Consider the following 14,351-nt stretch of genomic DNA (forward strand, 5'->3'; position numbering starts at 1 on the left):
TCGTCCCCCACGTGGCACCACGCCCCCACCGTCGGCGAACTGTAACAAAACCCCCCTCTAACCCCAAAATCAACGGCCCAGATGCAACTTGTTCTCTCGGATATCCGCAATTAAATCTTAAATAAATTAAAAGGTTAATAAAATATGTTTAAAAAGCGTTTGGAGCAAACAAGAAAAGTTAATTAGTACAAAGTAAAGTAATTAAGAGAGTGGTTAATTTTTTCTAATTATGGTAACTCTAATCTCATCCCCATCCCCTCCATAAAACGCAGACTCTCTCTCTCCCTTCTGTCCCTCGTACTCTCTCACCTCTCTCTCCCCCCTCCCAACACACTCCTCCTTCTCTCTCTAGTCGTTTATAATCTTATCAAATGATTTGAATTTGGATTGGATTGTGTGAGAAATGCCAGCGACGGAATACTCGTCAGCTGGTTCCAACCAATTCGGACGGTCAATCTTCAGCCTCAGACGCGATCAGTTGAATTCAATGGAAACCCACGGCCTTTCAGGTGGCGGTGGCGGTGGTAGTGGTGGGTTGAACCTCGATTCCTTCCAAACCCACGTCGCCGATTGCTTCCTCCAACTCTCCTCCTCCCCCCACGACCTCCTCTCCCTCCCATGGCTCCGAGACCTCCTCGACTCCTTCCTCCACATACACCAGGAGTTCAAAACCCTCCTCATCCTCTCCTCCACCAAAACCCACATCTCCAAACCCACCGTTGACCGCTACATCTCCGACTACTTCGAGCGCAGCGTCAAAGCCCTAGACGTCTGCAACGCCATCCGCGACGGAATCGAGGAGATGCGCCAGTGGCTCAAGGTGCTTGACATCGTCCTCGTCGCGCTTGACCGCGACAGGACACTGGGCGAGGGCCAATTTCGCCGCGCGAAGAAGGCTCTCGTTGACCTGGCCATCGCAATGCTTGACGACAAGGACTCCTCCAACAACACCATAGCCCACCGGAACCGCTCCTTCGGCCGAAACAACAACACAAAGGATCATCACCAGCAGCAGCACCGGTCGCTCGGCCACTTCCGATCTCTATCCTGGAGCGTCTCGCGGTCGTGGTCGGCCGCGAGGCAGCTGCAGGCAATCGGGAACAATCTATACGCCCCGAGGCCCAATGAAATTGTGGCCTCCAGCGGGCTCGCCCCGGCGGTTTTCACAATCAATTCGGTTTTGCTGTTCGTAATGTGGGCCCTGGTTGCGGCGATCCCCTGCCAGGACAGGGGACTGCAGGTGCATTTCAACGTGCCGAGAAGCTTCGTGTGGGCGGGGTCAATGCTGTCTCTGCACGACCGGATTATGGACGAGTCGAAGCGGCGGGACCGGAGAAATGCCCGCGCATTGTTGAAGGAGATTCATCAGATCGAAAGGTGCTCGCGGGTGATCGGCGATCTGGCAGACTCCGCGCACTTCCCGCTTGCGGAGGCGAAGGAGAAGGAGGTGAGGGAGAGAGTGCAGGAACTGTCGAGTCTCTGCGAGGGGATAAAGGAGGGGTTGGATCCTCTGGAGCGGCAGGTGAGGGAGGTGTTCCATGGAATTGTAAAAAGCCGAACGGAGGGGATGGACTCGTACGGAAGAACCAATAACCCCGAATGATCATCGAAATCAATTGCCAATTGAAGAAGAAGAAGAAGACGATGAGATCAATTTTGGCGCCAATAAAAATTGGGTAAGGAGGAGATATGACTTTTTTTTTCTTTCTTTCTTTGTATTTAATCATCACTGAATGGATCAGCAAATCACCATATATATTGTGTATAGAAATTAGGGTTTATGCAAATGGACCAACTTCCATGGAGGTCCATCTTGTTTTTTTTAACTTTCCCCTTTAATTTGTGCTGTTGCTGATTTAATTTACCTTTGTATAATGGAATTTCTGAGCATGCTTCTGGCTGCTGCTCCTTCTCATTTTTGTTCAGTTGTTACGTAATCTTTCTTTTGTTCTCTGCTAATTACCGATTATGAGATACCAATTGGGGAATTCGAATTTGTTTGTGTGTCGGAGAGAGAGGTTTGAGCCGTATTCTAATCTAATCTGAACTACGGGGAAGAGAATTCAAACATAAGGGGGCAATATGCTGCCCTGGCTAGCTTGGCTACGCCTACGAAACCATTTGGATTCTAGTTTATTTGGGTTGAGTGTGTGTCTCATTTTCCACCTAAATGTTGGAAAATGACTCGATCTCGCTTTTGTCCAGAAAATTATACAGCGGGTAGCACCAAATCAACTGAAGATTCTGAATTTAGTCTCTTTGCTGCAGTTTTCTATGAGGACAAACGGTCTTTTGTTTTTCTTCATCATCGGATTAATGATAACTAATTATATTTTGATTTGTTAATGCATGGTGAATAGACAGAAGAAATAAAGCAAATCTGCTGTTCGATTGTTGTTGGAATTTTCTGCTTGCAATATTTGAATATGCAGCTTCAAGCACAGAACGAAACTCCAAGTTACTCCAGATGAAAACGGCTGATGTCGATTCTGCTGACTTCCATACGCAGTAAGGTTAGGCTTTTATGTATTTCTGACTATTTCTGGTGAACCTGAGATTGATTGGTGTTGGGTTATTTATGCATATTTTCCCACTCTTATTGCAGGATTTTGACTGTGATTTGGTTGTGCGAAGACGCCTGTAAAGTTCATCCGTTCTGATCCTTGCGTAAGGTTTGATTTTGTCAATTCTCTTGGTTGAGTTCCAGCTCTTGCCCAAGAAGATGTTACCTGATTGCTTCGACCTCATTTTGTTTCCCTCTAATGGAAAGAAAGTATGTATCCAAAGTTTCTCGACCTTGTTTCATTAGCAACATCTGTTCACATTATCGCTGAAGTTTATTTCGTCTCAACTGAGTCCTCTGTTTTGAAGTTTACTGTTCTCTCTTTCATTGTTTCTGTTCTTACCGTGTTCCTCTCCGTAAAGCTTGCCTTATCTGTCTCTCCATTGTTTCGAAAGTGGTCGGTCCAAAAGACTAGTTTTCCTACTGATGTTACTTGGTGTACAGGGTTCGATTTGATCTCCACCTAAGGATGTTAAGTACAGAGTGTGGTCTAGCTAATTGCCTGCTTTAACACATTGAATCGGTCCCATCCTGTAGCGGTTCATAAAGATAGCAGGTGCTACTACTGATAACTCGGACAGTATGTTATCAGTCGCCTGTACACGCGAGAGCTTTTCCTAACCGTTAATGGATCAACGGCCAAGATTCGCTCACGCATGAGTGGGCGACAGAACATATTTTGACTTGCACTAGATACACATAACCAATCTTGTGCATCGAATTGAGCCGCTTGGAATACAGGGGTGATGCCGGCCCCATGCCCCCGAGAGGTTGATCGCCAGCCTCCTCTCCTTGCGGTTGCCCCCCCCCCCCCCCCCCCCTCATTTGGTCTTGTGAAGATTTCCTCTAGCTATTGTTTAGAAAAATAGGTTTTGGGTCATCCTGTCACCGACTTATCCTGAATTCGAAGGGGGAGGAATAATAATGCAGTTGGTAGACTGTAAACATCACGACGACTGCTGAGAGCAGTTTAGCCTCTTCTCTTGCGTACCTACCTCGTCGAAACGAGAGGCTGCCAAAGGAAGGCAGTGGACCCTACAAAAACAACAGTCTTAGAACGCCAGTGCGACTAATTTTGTGTTAAGTCTTTTGAGTTGATCCTAACAACATCAAAATTTTATCTCCCTAAATGAGGTCAATTGTATAATTTTAGAACATCAATGCAATCGATTTTGTGCGAAAAATGACTTAACCTTAATTTTCTAAATTAAGAATTTGTAAGAAAAGGAGCTATCAATGAGCTGTTGTTAAATGTGGGGTTTAAATGCTAAAAGTAAGTTTTTGTCTGTTGTGTTGGTTGTATTGATTGATGGAGTTGATGAGGCATGTATTAGGAAGGTGGGTTTATGAATTTGCACCTAGCTTCTTGCCATTCCAGTTCTCATACATTTTCATCCGTTTTTATTTGTGTTGTTACGATTAAGTTATGTTAATATTTTATATCATTATTATTTTTGTTTTATTATCTTTATAAAATATTAACGTGATTTAACCGTGATCGTAAAAAATAGAAAAGGATAAGAATGTATAAGAACTGAGAGGGCAAATAAGCCAGGTCCCATGAATTTATGGTGCAGATTGGAGATTGGGTTGGAGTTATGGGAATGCATCCTACTTGGGTTCCTTCCTAGCTGTTGAGCCATAAATACCAATAGCTAGCTCTTTTGCCTTTAATTGTTAGCAACTAAGATCGATAAATTTTTTATTATGACGGGAATACGAAAGGTACATTACGTATTTTTATATAAATGGTAAGAAATTTTATTTTTTAAGTTATTAACTTTTTAACACACATATCCCACTATTTGTATAGTAACATGTGGTGTAATACCTCGTGTGCTGGTTACACAGAAAAATCTCTCACTAAGTTCATCTTCAATCTACTCAAAATTCAAATCTCATATTTAAGTCGACGAGTAATATGATTGGAAACTTGAAACTTATTATGGTTGGTTTATTGTGTGGCTACTTGACGAATGATTTTATTTAGTAAGTGGCTTGTAGCTCAGTTGGTTAAAATCATTTGTCTTTGTAACGGAAGTCCTGTGTTCGAATTTCTCTTTACGTAATGTAAAGTAGATTATCTTATCGTTTATAAATAAAATAAAATAAAAAGACAAATGACTTTATCTAATTACAACAACAATATATTTGCGCTAGGGTTCACAATTGACGGACCATAATAGTTTGGTTGGCAACTTGTCATCCACAAAAATCGATCCTAAGACCTTCTACTTATAAGTGAAAATAAATATTACTAGACCGTATAATTTGAAAATGTCTTTAAAAGTTATGTTGATCTTAATTATACACTTCATTCAGAGATCAGGATCAACCCTGCATTATAAACTACAAACTAATATACACGCATGCATTTATACTAGTCATAATATTCATTAAATCATCATTATGCAGAAACTAGGGATGCACTTACTTGCTGTCGTAGACGAGATGACTGAGATGAGATTTGGACCTTCCTTTCTCTTGGAAACGGAATGGAACTCTTACTCTCGATAGGGTGAGCATTCACATTATGAGAACCTTGTAACTTACCAGAGAAAGGGGATCAAAACCTGACTTATAGGACGCAACTGCTCCACCTATCATGGTAGCAGTTGTTGTCAGTTTTCTTCAAGTTTTGTAATTGTCTTCCATCCATAATTTGTACAAGTAATATGGTTTTCTCACTTTATATTCAATGTGTACTTAATGTATATAACGTATACTATAACCATATTTCCTTTATTAAATGGTTTGGACCATTTCTCACACAAAGGTTCTTACAAGTTAAAGTGGTATCGAAAGGATTGAAAAAGTTAATTTTTAATAATGAGTTAAATGTTTTGATTTTATGAATCAATGAATATCGAACTTTCTCAACAAAGACTTTATAGCATAAACGTACACAAAAGATCTTTGCCTCTTCCCCATAAATTTGATTTCCCAATCTTCATCCAAATTTATAAACCAAAATAAGTGAAAAATTGAATGTCAATTATAACAGAGGAAGTGAGGGTCGGAGGTCTCTTAACTATACACACACATTAGAAGCTATGTTTTTCTGGTTCTAATCCTGTTGATTGCTAGCACCAGCAGGGACACAATAAGGGCTGAACCTGCAATGATAAAAGGAGAGCACAGCAGATTAGACTTTTCCAAACCATCCTTCTTCCCCATATCCTCACTTGATTCCTCATCAGCCACATCACTTTGTTCCTCCGTTTCGGAAGATTCATCCTCTTCCTTCTCTTGATTTTGTTCTTCATTCTTTGATACTTCTTTGATTTCGTTTTCGTGACCTTTTTCGATGGATTCTTGCTTTGGTAGCCGCTGAACAATATCGCCTTCTTTACTAACTCCATCCGTATTCTTTTCGTGTCCAACTTGTGCTTCTTCTTGTGTTGCTCTTCTGTCTTGTGCAAGTTTTGATGATTCGCCGCTCTCTGGTCTACTTCTAACGTGTTCCTCGATCCCCGCCTTTGGCGTTTCTAATTCGGGCTCTGCAGTAGAGTTTTCTTTAGCTGTTTCATGCTTAGCAATTGCCTGAGTTTCTTGTGGTGACCGAGTAACTTCATGAGTTACTTCAGTGGTTTTATCCACATTCATTGGCTCTTCAGCATCCCCACTGATCCTTGGAACCTTGTCCGCTACAATTTGGTCTCTTCCGAGTTCCCTTCTTCCAACTTTCTCTTTCTCAACTCCATCAGCTTCTTTAACCTTTGCAACTTTTAGCTCTTCACTGTGTTCCGAAACAGATTTTGTTTGGTGTTGCATACTTTGAGTCTTTGAATCTTTAGCTTCTTCCTGCACTACGCCTCTGCTCGCATCCTTTTCGATAACTCCATCAGCTACAATTTCTTTCTTGGAGCCCTCTTCATCAACCCCTTTCGCATAAGTTCGACAATTTTCTCCTACTTTCTTTTTCTCAGGCTCACCAAATTGTTCCTCCATTTTCCCCCTAAAACCATCTTTTTCAGGGACTTCTCCAGCCGCAGGAGGTTTTGTGAGCTGCTGTCTCCCTATATCCACTTCATCTTCTTTCACTTCCTCGATCTCAACCCCACGAATTCCTTTCACCGATTTTGGCATGACGATCGTGAGAGTTGATTCGTGTACATTAAACTTGGCCTTGATTCGATCCAAAACCACTCCATCCGGAATTTGAAAGACTTTTCGGAAACCCCTCATCTCCACCTCTTTCTTGTACATTATCCATCCTGACATAACCTTCTCTTGAACTGGCTTTTCCCCACTGATTCCAATCTGAGTCCCATCTTCGTTTATGTCGATATATACACGCTCTCTTCTATAACCTGCAAAAAATTATTTTCTTAAATAAAAACACATGTGAATACTAAGCGAGCGCGCACATAAAGATAAAATGAAAAGATACCGACCATTGAGATGGGCAGTGAGGATGAACATGGTTTCGGTTTCCTTAGACACGAAAATAGGACCGGATTTGTCCTTGGCAATCCAAAAGTTGGTAGACGAAACATGATCGTCTACGCTGTGGGCGATCTTGAGTCCTAATTCTAGATCCATTGGCGGTTTTTCGTGTTAGAAATCAATTTCGGAAACTCAATTTTTTTTTTTTTTTTCATAAGAAGGGGTAGAAGAATGTGGCTATTGAATTGAGGGGCATGTTAGGTGAGCATATGAACAAGTAAGCACATATTCATTGCTTCTTAATAAGGGCTGCTGCAACAGTTTAAATCCTTTGCCTTCATGATATTTTTGTTTGCCTTGGCGGGAAAGCTAACGTCTGTTTTTTACACCAAAAACATGCAACTGTCCCTTTGAGTTACTTAATTAAGGCCTTCAATCAAGTTCAAAGCAATGCGTGTTCATATTCGTTATCTGAGCCAGAAAATTTTGAGACCAAGTTAGACAAAGAGAGGGAGGGTTGAACCCGGGATGCAATGGGTTAAAAACGAAGACCTCAACCAACATAATAATCCACTTGCAATTCAAGGCTACATTTGAGCTTGAATGATATCAAATTTATTTAGTTTTTTACAAGACGATATTTTGTCTACTCACAAAAGGAGTCCTTTAGTTCGGCGCTCCAAACACGCGGTTGTTCTATTAAGACTCATTGAACAAGATCACGAAGGAAGGATGAGTGGAACTAGGAAGGGGGTGGGTGTTGGCCTGAATATCGTAAAGTGAGATGGCATGGTCTCACCAATACCAAGATTTTCCTGTTAGACTACATGGATTCAAACAAATGGACGAGACCACTGCTTTGGCCAACTGACCTAGTATTCATGTTAGACAATATTTGAGTGGAAAAGTTATCAAGTTCGAACCCTCCCTCCCTTCTTGATAAAAAGGGAAAGTACTCGAGTAAAAATGATTGAACACCATTATAATCTGTTCAAATGGATTTTAGTGCCCGAGGAAAGAAAAGGACTGAAGTTCACAACTCATTTTGTTCATTCTTGAACAAGAGGAAAGTCCACCAGAAAAGGGTTCATCATTGCATATGTATATTTCACTTCGGCCTGCAGCATAATCATCTGTGAAGATTATTTTGGTGGACACTGTGGCTCTCTTCTTGTTTGCAAATCACATTCTTATAAATATGTATAATAATTCGTTATAATCACAAAACAAAAATTTATACACATTGTTCAAACTATGATTTGTCTGTTAGGAGAGACTCTTCTAACTTCTAAGCCAATCACTACAGTGGAACCTCAACTTTTTCCATTTTCCGAATTCTTTCATGTTTCATGTTGTGTAATTAATATGCAGATTTTAACTATATGTCCACCACCTCCACTCATCCAGCCACAGATCCACAAAGGGTGGTTCAGATGGTAACTTTTCCTTGAAATTTATTTGGACAAATGGATCACAGGTCATAGGAGTTACCCAAATGGTGTAAAACACCTTTCATTTAATCAGTTGTGCCTTTGTCTTTGTGGTGGTGGAGGGATCCAAAGTCCACATGCATGTACCTCCTCAAACTCAATTGAGGTGGGATAACTTTAGTCAAAGTGTCAAATAGGTCATTGGCCTTGTGACTTTTGAAATTTAAAATTCCTCCAAAATTAAAAGTGGAAAGGAGCAGGATAAAAAGTGGAGGAAAAAAAGAAAGAGAGAGAGAAATTAGCAACTGATTGCATGCAAAAATTCAAGGAGCAAAAAATGGCAATGATTTCCAAAGTAGGGACCTTAATCTAAGAGCATCATTACACTACACTACATGGTGGATAATCATCAAACCACCGTTACAAATTACAATACTCTGATGAAGATTAACCTACCTACCTCAGAAATCCAATTTATATTTGACAAACTACATAACATCTCTCTCTCTCTCTCCCCCTCTCCCTCCCTCCCTCCCTCCCTCTCTCTCTCTCTCTCTCTCTCTCTCTCTCTCTCTCTCTCTCTCTCTCTCTCTCTACAGCACCAGTAAAACCACACAAAACAGAGCCAATTCCATTTGAGCAGCAAATAACCCCACCAGCACCTGCAACCCACAATCCAAAAGAAACCAATCAACATCCCATCAATATTCAAAAGTAACATAAAGTAGAAAAAAATTTACATACACTGATACTCATATACAATTTTCATGTATATTAATAATAACATATGCTTTGTAGCCATGCTTTACTAATCACTATTTTCATATGTGCTAATTTTATTTTTTTTTTACACAAACAAAATTATTCTAACCTACACTAAAAAAAAAGATGAAGAGTTTGAATTCGGAACACAATGGATTAAAAAATGAACCACTCATCAAAGCAATCCACCAATTGCATGCCGAGGTTCATTTTATTAATTTTTTTTTTTTTTTTTTTTGAAGAAATGAACACATTTTAATGCTTCAGTTGATGAAGAAGTAATAAGTAATAACCAACTACTTGATGCAAATTGAATGTTTGAGCATGTAACCAAAAACTAAAATAATCAACAAAGGAAATGGTTACCTGTCTCTGGTGGCCAGAGGTTGGTATAGGGCGTATTGTAGTTGAATCCACTTCACCAGTAGGCAAAGGAACAGCAGGATTACTGTTAATGAATGGGATTCCGCCGCCGCCGCCGCCTCCTTTATCTGTTACTGAAGAGCTTACGCTTGGTTGTGGGCTGGGAGCTACTGCCACTTGGCGAGGATGGAATGGCCATGGGAATACTGGAGATGGTGAAACTACTCCACCACCACCGGATTTCGGTGTTGGGGCCACGGTTGGAGGAAGCTGCGGAGAGATTCTTGAACTTGAACCGGAACTCTGCGGCGGCGGTGCGGAGGAGGAGGAGACCGTTATGGCCAGCTTTTGAGTGTTTTGGCATGTTTTGAGCAGAGAGCCATTGTTGAAGGCAAAGTAGAAGAAACCAGTGCGTGATGGGTGCCACTTTGCAATGTTACAAGAAAATTTTCATTCAGAAAACTCAGATCTTTGAGAAAATCACGACTTACCCAGATGAAAATTACTTGTTTTGAAGCTAATATACTGAAAACCCAGGTTCGAACACACAGAAAAACAGAGCCATTTTAGAGAGAGACAGAGAGAGATACCGTGAAGGAGGTGGAGTCAGGTTTGCTGAGAAGAGTGGCTTGAATGAAATTGCAGAGATCGAAGGCTCTTTGGTTCTGGAAAATGTAGAGGTTGTACTGATACTTGTGCTTGAAAACTGAAAAATGCTCAAGAAAATATTGAATCAAAACCAAAGAAAATAAAGTTGCTGAATTTGTTTAGTTTATGACAAATGCAAAGTACTTACTGACGGAGTCTCCCACATGAACAGTTGGGTTTTTCCACTCTGAAACTCCATCAACTAGTATTGTGGTGGAGTGAGAATGCTGGAAGAGTAAAGAGAGCAAGCACACCAAGATGAGCATGGAGAACTTCATGGAGAGCTTCTCTTTTGAATTTTTTTGTCGCACACAAAGTATAAAGATGGTTTATTTAGATTAGACACAGGTTTTCCAGTCCTTTGTACGCTTGCCCTTTATCTATCTCTGTGTCTAATCACTTATATAAAACGGCTTCACTTATACTACGGTGTTTGGAAACAATAATATAATAGTAGTTATAAGTATATATTTGTATGATAATATATTATTGAATCGGGATAATATCGTGACAGTGAACTTGTTTCATGTAAATTGCTTTATTTTTAGCTATTTCGACCATGCTATTTTGGACCAATAATTTGAGACCACGTTTTCTAACTTTCTCACATGTCACTTTATCATTAATAAAAAATGTCATAATATTAGGGAGTAGATTCATTCTTTGAGCCATTGGAAAGATTTTTCATGTGCTGGCAACACGGCTTTGTATACCAAGTGTCATAATACAACTAATTAGATACTTGCAAAAAAGAATTTCCAATTATTTGTATTATAACACATACGGGTGATTCGGTATGGAATCCCAAACCGAAAATGGCATTCCGAATTCCAAACCAAAAATTTTCAGGATGAGAATTTGAAGACCAATCCCGAACTGAAATTTCGGTATTCCCAATTTTCGGGATTCGCGAAATATTTTCAATATTTCGGGATTGGATTTTCGGTTTTGAGCTTATGGGTTGAAATATTTTTGGGCTATGAGCTATAATTTGGGCCTTTGGCCTAATTATTATTATTATTATTTTTTTCCAATTTCATATCAATTGAAATTTAAACTTTTACCTCATACCAATTTGAAATTTCATACCAATCAAAAGACCATTTCATTCGTAACAAGTGAAACGGATGTTCCAAAGTTCTAAACTACTTAAATTTTATACTTCTATCTCTAATATAGTCTACTATTAAACTACTTAAATTCAACATTCAACATGCATCAACCAAAAAAAAAATATATATATATATATATTTTTTTTAGTTCGGTTCGGGATTTCCAAACCATTGAATATGTAATCTTGATTTCTGTACCAAAAGGTTTGGGATCGGTTCAGTATAGATCCCAAAAATTTCGGTATTATCAATTCGAAAATTTGTTGGTATGAGATTGAGATTTTTTTAGTTTGGTTTAGGATTTTCAGGATAAATTTCTAGCCCTAATAACACTTATATCAAGTTATATTTCTGACACATTTAAAAATTTCTCAGGCATAGACAAAGGAAGTGTGTTTTTAAAAATGTTAAAAGAGGAGTGTAAGTGCAAGCATGGAGACCGGTAAAATGTCGGTAGTGGTTTGCTTTTTCCATATGAAGAGTCTGAATGGATGACAGACATAAATATGGTCTCACAGTAAAAGGCTGAATCATTTTGTTGGTATAAAAAGCCCTTTTAAAGAATAAATATTTAAAGAAAAAGAAAAAGAGAGGATTAAAAAAAAAAAAAGAGTGAGAAAGAGAAGGGGTCTTTTGGGTGGCTCTGATGGTTAATGATGGAGATTATTATTCTAAAATGATTAGCTCTTTGATTATGAACCTGCAGTCTGTATTTTTTCAATCCAAATAAATTAATGTCTTGGGAGGTGGAGGACTGCAAATCACTTTCTTTTAGGATTTTTCTTTTAATTTCTTTTTTACTCAATCCATAAATAATGTAATTAGCTCATACTTTGATACATAAAATAATTTTAAGGGAATAAAATCTTAAAAGCTCTTTCTTTTCTTTTAATATTTGATCCTTTTTGGTAAACATATTGCTTGCTGCCATGTTTTTCGATGTTGCAAAGACAAATGGAAAGCAACTTCTCCTTACCAGTTATAAGGAACTTTATGGGTTTGTTGAACTCAAAATTTTATCAAACACCCCCTATAGCCTTGATGAAATTTATATTTTGGTATCAGGAGAAACTACTTAGGTCTGTAGTGTTCTTGTTTGTTCTTCGACATTGCAATAAAGTGGTGTATTTGGCTTTAAAGAAAAAATGTGTGTTTCAATGGGATAATTGGGAGCCAATTTGTCTCTTCAATCATTATTGCTTCACCTGCTTTGATTTTTTACTTCCTCCCTTCGTAGATACGAAGAAAAAGGTATTGTTGAAACCAAATTTGCAAATATCATGATCTCACAGCATTCATCATCCATGCATGAAAAATGTTGGTCACATATAATGCAAGTGCAAGTGCAAGTGCATAGAAAGAAGGGAAGTGGCGTGGAGGCAGAGAGCAGAGAGCAAACATGGCCGGCATCATATGCAGCAAAAGCAACCTTAAATTTGATTTGTATTTGTCGATGAGGTCTGTGGGCCAACTCCTACTTTATATATACGCCGAAAACAGAAAGATAACAAAAGCACTTGGCAGGGAACTAAAAGACAGACACTAGAGTAAAAAGCACTTTGAAGGGATAAAAGAGAGAAATACATACAAGTTAAAAGATAAATTATTAGGACTCGTACTTGATTTACGATATTTTAATATTAAAAATGTGAAATGATCAAAATATTTTTAGAGACAAGAATATTAACTTTGATTGACCGTCATGTTGTGATGCGAATGACACATTCATTTAGGGTATTCTAAGAATACTCGACGTTACAAACTCGTGGGCGCAATCGAAATCAAAGGCATATCTAAAGGTAATTGAATCTAAATAAAGTAAGATAGGAAGAAAAAAAATCAATGGAAAGAAAAACAGAAAATAAATAAATAAAATAGAAAATGATACAATCGGTACCTTTTTACCGATTTTAACGGGAAACCGTCGCTAAAAAGGTAGTGAACTTACCTCTTATAAGTCGCTATAAATCTAGTGATTAGACCCGTATTAGTCGCTCTAATCATACCGATCCTCCATTTTCAAATTTTTTCTTTTCTATTTATTTATTTTTATTAATTTTTTTTTATATTTCTCTTACTATAACAATAAACTTTCAAATTCATATTCTTCAAAATATATTTTTCTGTGAAAAATCTATTATAATTCATTTTAAACACTTGTAATTAACGATTTAAAACTTAAATTTAAAGATATTTGAATTTAATAGTGGTTACTAAAATAAAGTAAATAATTTGGAATAGGGAAATACAATACCACGGTACTGATTCTCTCCCATATGTACTTAAATCGTTATATCTATTTATTTTCACCTTCGCCTTACCATGAAATTTTGAAAATTAAGGTAAGACTTTCTATTGATATTCTTAAGGGTGGGACCCCATTTGATAATGTTTTGGGTCTCACTATTGTATTTTTCACTTATTTTTTAGTTTTTGGCTTAAATATTCTACTAAATATACATTTGTTGCTCAATAAATTGTAAAATCACTTCCAAATGTCTTATAAAGTTTTCTTTAATGCTCAAATTCATACTTAAACTATTGTTCAATTTATTTATTTTCACCTTCACCTCACTATAACAATAAACTTTCAAATTCATATTCTTCAAAATATATTTTTCTGTGAAAAATCTATTATAATTCATTTTAAACACTTGTAATTCCAAATGTCTTATAAAGTTTTCTTTAATGCTCAAATTCATACTTAAACTATTGTTTAATCTATTTATTTTCATCTTCACCTCACCGTGAAGTTTTGAAATTAATGTAAGACTTTCCATTGGTATTTTTGAGGGTGGAGGCCCTTTTTTGACAATGTTTTGGGCCTCACTACCATATTTTTCACTTATTCTTTTAGTTTTTGGCTTAATAATACATTTGTTGCTCAATAAACACTAAAACCGTTTCCAAATGCCTTATAAAGTTTTCTTTAATGCTCACGGAAAATATTTCGCGAAAATAAAAAATTTGCACTTTCACAAAAAAAACATGGATTAACAGTCACAATTTTTAATTGGTTTTGCAAATTCATACATAAATCATCGTTCAATCTATTTATTTTCACCTTCGTCTCACTGTGAAATT

At 38.0% G+C, this 14,351-nt stretch overlaps 3 protein-coding genes across 3 annotated transcripts; 1 reads left to right on the top strand and 2 right to left on the bottom strand.

Annotated features, from left to right (window-relative positions):
• The first annotated feature begins 271 nt into the window (after positions 1-271).
• LOC137728899 (protein BYPASS1-LIKE-like) lies at positions 272-1,915 on the top strand. The gene has a single exon (XM_068467691.1). It carries the CDS (start codon positions 404-406, stop codon positions 1,601-1,603), a length of 1,200 nt encoding a protein of 399 aa, XP_068323792.1. The 5' UTR covers positions 272-403; the 3' UTR covers positions 1,604-1,915.
• A 3,699-nt stretch (positions 1,916-5,614) lies between these two features.
• LOC137727581 (inactive protein RESTRICTED TEV MOVEMENT 2-like) lies at positions 5,615-7,108 on the bottom strand. The gene is made up of 2 exons (XM_068466421.1): positions 6,961-7,108; positions 5,615-6,876 (listed from the first exon to the last, which is right to left on the bottom strand). The coding sequence occupies exons 1-2, from the start codon at positions 7,106-7,108 to the stop codon at positions 5,615-5,617; spliced, it is 1,410 nt and encodes a 469-aa protein (XP_068322522.1).
• Positions 7,109-8,920: 1,812 nt separating this feature from the next.
• LOC137727264 (uncharacterized) lies at positions 8,921-10,534 on the bottom strand. The gene is made up of 4 exons (XM_068466113.1): positions 10,304-10,534; positions 10,098-10,213; positions 9,511-9,933; positions 8,921-9,044 (listed from the first exon to the last, which is right to left on the bottom strand). Exons 1-4 carry the CDS (start codon positions 10,431-10,433, stop codon positions 8,976-8,978), a joined length of 738 nt encoding a protein of 245 aa, XP_068322214.1. The 5' UTR covers positions 10,434-10,534; the 3' UTR covers positions 8,921-8,975.
• Positions 10,535-14,351: the final 3,817 nt, after the last annotated feature.

Source organism: Pyrus communis, chromosome 3 (genome assembly GCF_963583255.1).
Source record: "Pyrus communis chromosome 3, drPyrComm1.1, whole genome shotgun sequence".
In the NCBI taxonomy this organism is placed as follows: Eukaryota; Viridiplantae; Streptophyta; class Magnoliopsida; order Rosales; family Rosaceae; genus Pyrus; species Pyrus communis.